The sequence below is a fragment of the Artemia franciscana genome, chromosome 11 (genome assembly GCF_032884065.1).
Source record: "Artemia franciscana chromosome 11, ASM3288406v1, whole genome shotgun sequence".
In the NCBI taxonomy this organism is placed as follows: Eukaryota; Metazoa; Arthropoda; class Branchiopoda; order Anostraca; family Artemiidae; genus Artemia; species Artemia franciscana.
Genome location: NC_088873.1, coordinates 17,381,277 through 17,393,874, shown reverse-complemented (window position 1 = coordinate 17,393,874; position 12,598 = coordinate 17,381,277). Strand labels below are relative to the sequence as shown.

At 32.8% G+C, this 12,598-nt stretch overlaps 1 protein-coding gene across 5 annotated transcripts in view; it reads right to left on the bottom strand.

Annotated features, from left to right (window-relative positions):
* The window catches only part of LOC136032902 (nuclear pore complex protein Nup160-like), a 114,783-nt gene that overhangs the window by 73,901 nt on the left and 28,284 nt on the right, over window positions 1-12,598 (bottom strand). For all 5 annotated transcript variants that reach the window (XM_065713337.1, XM_065713335.1, XM_065713338.1 and 2 more), the window contains one exon: window positions 5,323-5,565. In XM_065713337.1, coding sequence (XP_065569409.1) covers window positions 5,323-5,565 — 243 coding nt within the window. The remainder of the gene's footprint in view (window positions 1-5,322; window positions 5,566-12,598) is intronic.

Genomic DNA, 12,598 nt, shown 5'->3' with positions numbered 1-12,598 from the left:
AAACTAAAAAAAAATAAAAAAAAGGAAAAAACTGAAAAATAAGCTAAAATAAAGGTAAAAACCAATAAAAAACTAAAAAAAAACTGAAAAAACTAAAAAAAGGCAAAAACTACAAAAAAACTAAAAACTAATAAAAAAAGGAAAAAACTGAAAAATAAGCTAACATAAAGGTAAAAACCAATAAAAAACTAAAAAGAAAAAAAGGAAAAAACTAAAAAAAATTTTCATCTAAAAAACTAAAAAAAACTAAAAAAGGTAAAAACTAAAAGAACTAAAAAAGAAAAAAATAAATGACGACACTCAAAGAGAAAGCGACCAGGACAAAAGGAATGTTCGATTAGCAATCAACAAAGCACCGGGACATAGGGAGTATAAATGACGACCAGGACATAAGTAAAAAAAAAAATTAACAAAACTAAAAAGAAGGTAAAAACTACAAAAAAACTAAAAAGAAAAAAAAACCTAAAAACTAATAAAAAAACTAAAAAATCTAAAAATCTAAATAAACTAAAAAAGAAAAAAAAAGGAAAAAAATAAAGGAGAAAAACAAAACTAAAAAACGAATGTATATACAGACCGGTACACCGGGATACAAATGACGACCGGGACAGAGGGAATATAAATGACGACCGGGACACAGGGACACAACTACAACGGGGACACCGGGGGAAACAGGGGGATATAAATGACGACCGGGACAAAAAAACTAAAAAGAAAAAAAAACTAAAAACTAATAAAAAAACTAAAAAATCTAAAAATCTAAATAAGCTAAAAAAGAAAAAAAAAGGAAAAAAATAAAGGAGAAAAACAAAACTAAAAAACGAATGTATATACAGACCGGGACACCGGGATACAAATGACGACCGGGACACAGGGAATATAAATGACGACCGGGACACAGGGACACAACTACAACGGGGACACCGGAGGAAACAGGGGGATGTAAATGACGACCGGGACAGGGAATGGTCGATTAGCAATCACCATCAACAAAGCTCAAGGGCAATCATTAGAATCATGAGGTATAGATCTGAATACAGATTGTTTTCCCATGGACCATTATATGTTGCATGTTCAAGAGTCGGTAAACCTGACAATCTATTTATATGCAAAGACAATGGGACAGCAAAGAATGTTGTATATTCGCAAGTTTTACGTAGTTAAAACCATATATATATATATCTATCTATATTCACAGGTGGGACATAGGGACACAACTACAATGGCGCGTAACTATTATGGCGCGTAACGACTTACGCGCGCGGGGGGGCTTGGGGGGGGCGCGAAGCGCCCCCACCAACTAGGTGTTGGGGTGGCGCGAAGCGCCACCCCAACAGCTAGTATATATATATATATTTTCTTTTTAGTTTTTTTGTAGTTTTTACCTTTTTTAGTTTTTTTCTTCTTTTGTATTTATGCTAAAGCCAAGGTTCAAACCTGGAGCCTCTCGGACCTAGAACCTGAAACATAACGCTTTACCAACTCAGCTACTTCGGCTTGAATACATTCGTTTTGAGCAGCTTCCTCGGGTGTTGCCATTGTAGGTTCTTCAGTCATTTTACAATTAGAAATTTCTCTTTCAACGGTCTTCTTACAATGAAAAATTTTTCTTTGAACGATATTCTTAAATACCTGTGTCCTGGTCGTCATTTATATTCCCTGTGTCCCGGTCGTCATTTGTGCCCCGGTATCCCAGTCTGTAATTTCTCTTTGAGTGTCCCGGTCGTTATTTATATTCCCTCTGTCCCGGTCGTCATTTGTGTCCCGGTCTGTAATTTCTCTTTGAGTGTTTTTTCTTTTTAGTATTTTTTAGTTTTTTACATTTTTTCTTTTTTCAGTTTTCTTTTTCTTCTTGCCATTGTAGGTTCTTCAGTCATTTTACAATTAGAAATTTCTCTTTCAACGGTCTTCTTACAATTAAAAATTTGTCTTTGAACGATATTCTTAAATACCTGTGTCCTGGTCGTCATTTATATTCCCTGTGTCCCGGTCGTCATTTGTGTCCTGGTATCCCAGTCTGTAATTTCTCTTTGAGTGTCCCGGTCGTTATTTATATTCCCTCTGTCCCGGTCGTCATTTGTGTCCCGGTCTGTAATTTCTCTTTGAGTGTTTTTTCTTTTTAGTATTTTTTAGTTTTTTACATTTTTTCTTTTTTCAGTTTTCTTTTTCTTCTTTATTTTTCAGCTTCACTATGAAATACATATCGCCGAACCTTTGTTTTTTTTAACTAAAATCTGGTAGGCATTGATGCCCTTATCCAAGTCAAAATCCCAAACCCAATCATCATCGCTATCATTTTCAGTTTTGATATGTTTTGACTCTCGCTGTCCAGGTGGATCTTCATCTAACTGCGCGGTTTTGCGTTCTTTAGCCTCAAGCCTGTTTCCTTGCCGTTCTTTTGATTCCTCAGCACGCTTTCTTTTCTGACTTTCTCTATCAGCAGCAAGTTTTTTGGCATAGTCTGTGGGCATAGTCCCATTGTCTGTGCATATAAATAGATTGTCAGGTTTACTGACTCTTGAACATGCAACATATAATGGTCCATGGGAAAACAATCCGTATTCAGATCTATACCTCATGATTCTAATGATTGCCCTTGAGCTTTGTTGATGGTGATTGCTAATCGACCATTCCCTGTGTCGCCGTCGTCATTTATATATCCCCCTGTGCCCCCCGGCGTCCCCTTTGTAGGTGTGTCCCTGTGTCCCGGTCGTCATTTATATTCCCTGTGTCCCGGTCGTCATTTGTGTGTCCCGGTGTCCCAGTCTGTGATTTCTCTTTGAGTGTCCCGGGCGTCATTTATATTCCTTGTGTCCCGGTCGTCATTTGTGTCCCGTTGTCCCGGTCTGTATATACATTCGTTTTTGAATTGGTCTTTTTTTTAGTTTTTAAGTTTTTTACTTTTTTTTATTTTTTTAGTTATACCTCATGATTCTAATGATTGCCCTTGAGCTTTGTTGATGGTGATTGCTAATCGAACATTCCCTGTGTCCCCGTCGTCATTTATATATCCCCCTGTGCCCCCCGGCGTCCCCGTTGTAGTTGTGTCCCTGTGTCCCGGTCGTCATTTATATTCCCTGTGTCCCGGTCGTCATTTGTATCCCGGTGTCCCGGTCTGTATATACATTCGCTTTTTTAGTTTTGTTTTTCTCCTTTATTTTTCATTTTTTTTCCTTTTTCTTTTTTTTTTTCTTTTTTAGTTTTTTAGCTTTTTTAGTTTTTTTATTAGTTTTTAGTTTTTTTTTTCTTTTCAGTTTTTTTGTAGTTTTTACCTTTTTTTTAGTTTTTTTTTTACTTATGTCCTGGTCGTCATTTATACTCCCTGTGTCCCGGTCGTCATTTGTGTCCCGGTGCTTTGTTGATGGTGATTGCTAATCGAACATTCCTTGTGTCCCGGTCGCTTTCCCTTTGAGTGTCGTCATTTATATTCCCTATGTGTCGATGTCCCGGTCGTCATTTGTGTGCCGATGTCCCCGTCTGTAATTTCGTCAGTCGAAAACATGACGTCAGTCAACACACAAACATGACGTCACCCGACAGACAGACCCACACATCCACAGACAACTTATTTTTATATATATAGATATACTAGCTGTTGGGGTGGCACTTAGCGCCACCCCAACACCTAGTTGGTGTTATATATATGGTGTTATATATATATATATATATATATATATATATATATATATATATATATATATATATATATATATATATATATATATATATATATATATATATATATATATATATATATATATATATATATATATATATATATATATGTGTTTTTAACTACGTAAAACATGCGAATATACAACATTCTTCGCTGTCCCATTGTCTATGCATATAAATAGATTGTCAGGTTTACTGACTCTTGAACATGCAACATATAAATGTCCATGGGAAAAAAAATCCGTATTCAGATCTATACCTCATTATTCTAATGATGTGTCCCTGTGTCCCGGTCGTCATTTATATTCCCTGTGTCCCGGTCGTCATTTGTGTCCCGGTGTCCCAGTTTGTAATTTCTCTTTGAGTGTCCCGGTCGTCATTTATATTCCCTGTGTCCCGGTGTCCCGGTCGTCATTTGTGTCCCGGTGTCCCGGTCTGTAATTTCTATTCGAACAATCACTGTGTCCCGGTCGTCATTTATATATCCCGCCTGTGCCCCCCGCGTCCCTGTTATAGTTGTGTCCCTGTGTCCCGGTCGTCATTTATATTCCCTGCGTCCCGGTCGTCATTTGTGTCCCGGTGTCCCGGTATGTAATTTCATCAGTTGACAAACATGACGTCAGTCGACAAACAACTTCATGACGCATACAGCGCAATCCTTAAAATGACGTCAGTCAACTAACATGAAGTCAGTCGACACACAAACATGACGTCACTCGACACACACACACACAGACAACTTATTTATATACATGTATAGATAGATAGAAACCTGTACTATTTTTAAACTGTCATGATGTCAAACCTTAAAGGTGTATTATTGAAAACCAAGTAGCAATTACAAGTGAGAAATTTAGCAGGGAATGGTGGTTACATTTGAGGGTTTAAGGTGTCATTCCCGTTATATGTACCTCTAGGTTTAGGACACGATTGTGGGTCCGTCCCCTCCTATAAATTTTCTGAATTTCTCTGAAGATTTGTTCTTATTTTGGGACATGAGACTTAAAAATTATTAGATTTTTTTGTGGTTTTTCATGAAGGTGACCAAAGCGGAAGCTTTCAACAGATCGTAATGGGCGAGGGGTCAGATCCTCCTCTTGATAATCAAGCGCTGCAGTTATGGGAGTCACCTTGCATCACTTAGCGGTCTGTTAGTCGTCTCGTTCCCGACTTTTAAATATACTTGCCATAAATATAATCAAAACACAGGGAACGAACATTACTTCGCGTCATCTGCGTAATCATAAATAACTAGGAGTTAGATATTTGCGAGTTCGAACCTGCAGCCTAGAAAATATACCTAACCTCCGGGGCGACACGTATCTGGCAGGGAGAGGGACCCCCCCCCCCCAATGGTTTCAGCCACTCGATAAAAAATTGAGTCGACTCAACGATAAACGGCGGTGTGAAAATGACCAGCCAGTCGGTAAAATTCATCCCCCCCAAACTTTTTGACTAATAATGTTACGCCTTTGCCTGATATATGCTGCCAAGTGACTAAGATGACTCCCAATTAGGCAAGAACTACCATAAACAGTAACAGTAACAGACTATTATTCCAAAGATCATGGGTATGAATTCTATAGATGGCACATTTTTTATAACAAATTGCTAATACCGATAAGTAACCCAAGAACAGAGACTTACCGTTAGTGCACGAAATATGGACTCTTCGCTGTAATTATAAGGTTTCAATATGTCACTCAAATAAACTTCAAGCGGATCTAACTGATCAATTGCAAGATAAGTAACTCGTTGTTGCCAAACATCATCTTGTACCCATACAGCGTTTCCTGATACTAATGATACATGAGCAACCTCATGTCGACCATTTTCTTCGAAGAGTGCAAACAAATCAGATACTCCGCAGGAAAAATTGACAAGATTTTTCTGAAAGATAAAAATACACAACTATTTTGTGTTAAGCGGATTACACCTGTTGAGAAAGACTTTTGCGTATGGAGCGCTTGCATCGTACATTGAGTAACTTTTCATCCTGAATTCAAATATCTAATCAGAGTTTTTTTTTATCACCCACATTTTCTTTTTCCCTATATGAGTATTGAAGATTGGCATGTGCATATTTTTACGCAGTTTTTATTACGTACGAGTTAATTTTGTTAACGCATGTGTATAATTTGTAAAATACTAATAGAAAATCACTCAAAATGAATATACTATATCTTTTTTATTTTATTTTTTATTGGATTTTAGTTTTTTGTAGCTTTTGTGGTCAGTGTCCCCTTTTGGGGGCCCTAAGTAAAGAGCGAGGATTTCCATGTATTAGTGTATATGTATAAAGTTCTTCTATGCATAATTTTCCTTTATCCCCCCACACTTCACATGGAAGAGGTGATCATAGAAATTGAAGAAAGGACTCATTTGACTGTAAATCGAAAGTCAAGACTCTATTTAACTCTATTACAGAGTTGATAGTTAATAGAAATAAAACAAAACGTAACTTTTCACAAACACAAAAAAGAATTTTTTAGCAAATGGAATGAAATTTTCAGTGTATATGGATTTTGAAAAGACAAAGAAAATGTAAATATCAGAAAATCCAAAAGCTACAATTGTGTTGGACAACCAATAAACAACTTAACTGAAATATCAACTGCACTTTACATGAAAAAGTTAGCAGTTGATATGACATCATACCACCATCAAAGCGTACTGAAACTAAAGAAAATATTGAGACAACTGGAGACATTTTATTTATTTATAGGGTTTTTCTTAGCACAAACACTACAAATATCCTAACTTCTAAGTGGACTCGACTAGCAACTATACCCACCTATTCTGGGACGTAACGATATTTTAGAGTGTTCAACAGATGATATTTCTCGATTCAGCCCCCTCCCCCCAAAAAAATATACGGTTTATTAATGGCCCTAAAAGAGTGTTTCCTGAATCAGCCCCCCCCCCCAAAAAAAAAAAAAATAATAATAATAAATAAAAACAAGAACAAGGCGAGAAAAACAAGAACAAACATCAGGAACAGGAGCTAAAATAGAGAAAAGGTAAGGGCATTAAAATGAAGCGACGCAGGAGGGAAAAACCACAGGAACCAACGCGTGACTTAACATACGGACAAAACAGGAATAGATACAGGGACGAAGGGGCACAGAAGCGAAGGAACACAAGTAATAATAAAGAGCTAAACGCAAAAACGAACACAGAAACAAACATCCAAATAAATTAAGTTTCACAGAATAGAGACAATTGTAGGTTGGCGGATTTTGATAAGTTTTATTTACGAGAATTGACGATGAGAACAGAAAAACTCATTCATCCGTGTCTAATCCGACTTCTTCTGTGTAAGGGTTCCTTAAACTCTTGACATTACAACACAAACTAGGACAAATTACCAACAAGTTCGTGCTGCACTTGTAAACACGATAATGTCAACAAACACTATAGCTGTCGTTCGCTCTTTACTAGATTCCAGCGATGAAAAAGCCCAAGGCTTTTTCCTCTTTACAAAAAATAATTACGGGCGATGGAAAAATTTATGCCATTCATATCAAATTGTACCAGAAAAATAAATTAAAACAAAGAAATGAAAGCTAGTCTAATTGATATTTAGCAAAAATGCCTTTAAAGCCATGAAACGTTTAAACTAAATCCTTTATAGATTGACGATAAACAAATTTACAAAGTCGTTACGCGCCATATTAGTTACGCGCCATTGTAGTTGTGTCCCTATGTCCCACCTGTGAATATAGATATATATATATATATATATATATATATATATATATATATATATATATATATATATATATATATATATATCTATATATATAAAAATAAGTTGTCCGTCCGTTACGCCAGATTATATCTTCTATATAAATAAAAGAAAACAAACTAGAATGTAAAAACTGGAAATTGCATAAATATTTCGAAATATTTTGACAATAGATTAAAGTAATTCGAAAAAAGAAAAATGGTAAAAAACTAAAAAAAACTAAAAAGAAAAAACTAAAAAAAATAAAAATTGAAAAAATTAAAAAAAGAAAAAACCTAAAAAGATAAAACGTAAAAAAATAAAAAAGACAAAAAACTAAAAAAAAACAAAAAAAGCTAAAAACTAAAAAAAAGAAAAAACTAAAAAAACTGGGAATTGCACAAATATTTCAATATATTTTGACAATAGATTAAAGTAATTCGAAAACCTTAAAACAGATACCCCAAATTTTCAGGTTTAATATAAATTGTTGGAGCTTTAGCTTGCTTGGCATGTAAAGATTTTTCCAAGTGTCAATGTTAAAATGAACATTGACAAATTGAAGAAAACAAATCAATAAAAAGAAGAAATTAAAAAAAAGAAAAAACTAAAAAAGAAAAAAACTAAGAAAAGAAAAAACCAAAAAAGAAAAAAAAAACTGAAAAAGAAACTGTATCTATATATCTATCTATCTATCTATATATCTATATATATATATAAAAATAAGTTGTCTGTGTGTGGATCTGTGGATCAGGTGACGTCATGTTTGTTCGCATATGACGTCTGAATTATTTCACACTAATACAAAAGAAGAAAAAAACTAGAAAAGGTAAAAACTACAAAAAAAACTAAAAAGAAAAAAAAACTAAACAAGCTAAAAAACTAAAAAAAAATAAAAAAAGGTAAAAATCTAATAACTAAAAAAAAACTGAAAAAAATAAAAAAAGGCAAAAACTACAAAAAAAATAAAAACTAATAAAAAAACTAAAAAAGCTAAAAAACTAAAAAAAACTAAAAAAAACTAAAAAACGGTAAAAAACTAAAAAAAAAACTAAAAACTAAAAAAGAAAAAAACTAAAAAAAAGGAAAAAACTGAAAAATAAAAGAGAAAAAGAAAACTAAAAAAATATGAATAAATATATATAAAAATAAGTTGTTTGTGGGTTATGTCTGTCTGTCTGTCTGTCGAGTGACGTCGTGTTTGTCCGCATATGACGTCTGAATTATTTCACACTAATACAAAAGAAGAAAAAAAACTAAAAAAGGTAAAAACTACAAAAAAAAATAAAAATAAAAAAAACTAAAAAAGCTAAAAAACTAAAAAAAAATAAAAAAAGGTAAAAAACTAAAAACTAAAAAAAACTGAAAAAACTAAAAAAAGGCAAAAACTAAAAAAAACTAAAAACTAATAAAAAAAACTAAAAAAGCTAAAAAACTAAAAAAACTAAAAAAAAACTAAAAAAAGGTAAAAAACAAAAAAAAACTAAAAACTAAAAAAGAAAAAACTAAAAAAAAAGGAAAAAACTAAAAAATAAGAGAAAAAGAAAACTAAAAAAATATTAATAAATATAAAAAATATAAATATAAATATAATATAAATTAGCAATCAACAAAGCACCGAGACACAAATGACGACCGGGACACAGGGAGTATAAATGACGACCAGGACATAAGTAAAAAAAAAACTAAAAACTAATAAAAAAACTAAGAAATCTAAAAATCTAAATAAACTAAAAAAGAAAAAAAAGAAAAAAGGAAAAAAAATAAAGGAGAAAAACAAAACTAAAAAACGAATGTATATACAGACCGGGACACCGGGATACAAATGACGACCGGGACACAGGGAATATAAATGACGACCGGGACACAGGGACACAACTACAATGGGGACGCCGGGGGGCACAGGGGGATATAAATGACGACCGGGACACCGGGACACAAGGAATATAAATGACGCCCGGAAGAGAAATCACAGACTGGAACACCGGGACACAGGGAATATAAATGACGACCGGGGCACAGGGACATAACTACAAAGGGGACGCCGGGGTGCACAGGGGGGTATATAAATGACGATGGCGACTCAGGGAATGGTCGATTAGCAATCACCATCAACAAAGCTCAAGGGCAATCATTAGAATCATGAGGTATAGATCTGAATACGGATTGTTTTCCCATGGACCATTATATGTTGCATGTTCAAGAGTCGGTAAACCTGACAATCTATTTATATGCACAGACAATGGGACAGCAAAGAATGTTGTATATTCGCAAGTTTTACGTAGTAAAAAACATATATATATATATATATATATATATATATATATATATATATATATATATATATATATATATATATATATATATATATATATATATATATATATATATATATATATATATATATATATATATATATATACATATATATATATCTATCTATATTCACAGGTGGGACATAGGGACACAACTACAATGGCGCGTAACTAATATGGCGCGTAACGACTTACGCGCGCGGGGGGGCTTGGGGGGCGCGAAGCGCCACCCCAACAGCTAGTATATATATATATGTTTTTAACTACGTAAAACTTGCGAATATACAACATTCTTTGCTGTCCCATTGTCTGTGCATATAAATAGATTTTCAGGTTTACCGACTCTTGAACATGCAACATATAATGGTCCATGGGAAAACAATCCGTATTCAGATCTATACCTCATGATTCTAATGATTGCCCTTGAGCTTTGTTGATGGTGATTGCTAATCGACCATTCCCTGAGTCGCCATCGTCATTTATATATCCCCCTGTGCACCCCGGCGTCCCCTTTGTAGTTATGTCCCTGTGTCCCGGTCGTCATTTATATTCCCTGTGTCCCGGTGGTCATTTGTGTCCCGGTGTTCCAGTCTGTGATTTCTCTTTGAGTGTCCCGGGCGTCATTTATATTCCTTGTGTCCCGGTGTCCTGGTCTTTTTTTTAGTTTTTTTAGTTTTTTTTTTTACTCATGTCCTGGTCGTCATTTATACTCCCTGTGTCCCGGTCGTCATTTGTGTCTCGGTGCTTTGTTGATTGCTAATTTATATTATATTTATATTTATATTTTTTATATTTATTAATATTTTTTTAGTTTTCTTTTTCTCTTATTTTTCAGTTTTTTCCTTTTTTTTTAGTTTTTTCTTTTTTAGTTTTTAGTTTTTTTTTTGTTTTTTACCTTTTTTAGTGTTTTTAGTTTTTTTTAGTTTTTTAGCTTTTTTAGTTTTTTTATTAGTTTTTAGTTTTTTTTTTAGTTTTTGCCTTTTTTTAGTTTTTTCAGTTTTTTTTAGTTTTTAGTTTTTTACCTTGTTTTAGTTTTTTTTAGTTTTTTAGCTTTTTTAGTTTTTTTTCTTTTTAGTTTTTTTTGTAGTTTTTACCTTTTTTAGTTTTTTTTCTTCTTTTGTATTAGTGTGAAATAATTCAGACGTCATATGCGGACAAACACGACGTCACTCGACAGACAGACAGACAGACATAACCCACAAACAACTTATTTTTATATATATTTATTCATATTTTTTTAGTTTTCTTTTTCTCTTTTATTTTTCAGTTTTTTCCTTTTTTTTAGTTTTTTTCTTTTTTAGTTTTTAGTTTTTTTTAGTTTTTTACCTTTTTTTAGTTTTTTTTAGTTTTTTTAGTTTTTTAGCTTTTTTAGTTTTTTTATTAGTTTTTATTTTTTTTGTAGTTTTTGCCTTTTTTTATTTTTTTCAGTTTTTTTTTAGTTATTAGATTTTTACCTTTTTTTTAGTTTTTTTTAGTTTTTTAGCTTTTTTAGTTTTTTTTTCTTTTTAGTTTTTTTTGTAGTTTTTACCTTTTTTGGTTTTTTTCTTCTTTTGTATTAGTGTGAAATAATTCAGACGTCATATGCGGACAAACATGACGTCACCTGATCCACGATCCACAGACAACTTATTTTTATATATATAGATAAAACACCTAACAACTGCGAAGACGTGTTGAATTTATTGAAAGTCTATTAAAATCAGGGAAACAACATGTCTCTGAGTATGTATTTCTCGGACCCTTATCTCGATTTTTGTTTACTAATCTTACTGCTGCGATCAATGAGTATAGAGAGCGCTTTTATCAAGACGGTTTAAACATGGAATATATATATATATATATATATATATATATATATATATATATATATATATATATATATATATATATATATATATATATATATATATCTCGGAGAGTGAAATGAACACATTGAAGAGAGATTACCAAATACAGTTATCGTTTTTTTTTTTACAAGATTACCAGATTACCGTCTACCAAATACAGCAAGAACTCAAAGCAGTTACGTTTTAGGTAGCTTTAGAAATTTTAATTTATTCATTTAAATATAATGAATTCTCTGAAAAAAAAATGCTTATATGTTTATATTTAGTACGCTTTTTGTACTAGGAGGAGTTTGTTTTCACTATGTGCCACAAAAAATTATTTTATGTAATCTAGTATCATTAGTATTGAAATCTGGCCTTGTCACCACCCTGGTATTGAACACATACATTATTTTCCACCAAAAAAACCAAATTTTTTAGTATATATTTCATGGTTCATTTTAAAACGTTTATTAAATTCAACTTCAACAACGACTTAAAACATTTTCAATTCTGTTTGCCATCAATAAGGTAAAGGTAAAGGTAAAGGATACGGCATTAGACTTTACAGTCCGTACCGGCGGTGCTGATCTCCGTTTCTTGGCCCTTCAGCCAGGAAGTGCAATGGGGGGTTGGGGGCCAGCCATCCTGTGCTTTCGCACACCCTTTTATTGGTGTTGAAAACGGAAAAAAATTTCCTGTTTTTGGTGTTTTAAAACACCTTTTATTGGTGTTTTAGATTGTGTGATGTGGTCTTGTAAGCCCAATTTAAGTAATTATTTATTTGAAAAACCAAAGTTTTTCTTATTTAATACAAATCTAGTAAGCCATGAACACCGTTGTAGCTGTCACTTGCGCTTTACTAAAAACAAAATATACTTACGAAATTTGGTCTGTAATAGTTATAATAACGAAAAACAAAACTGCTGAAATTGCCAGGAATTAACATAATTATATTCATAGTTAATAAAATAATTAATAATTAAACAGTCAGTCTACTTTCATGTTATTGGTTATTCTTTTTTTTTATCTTGCTCATTATGGTATTTGTTATT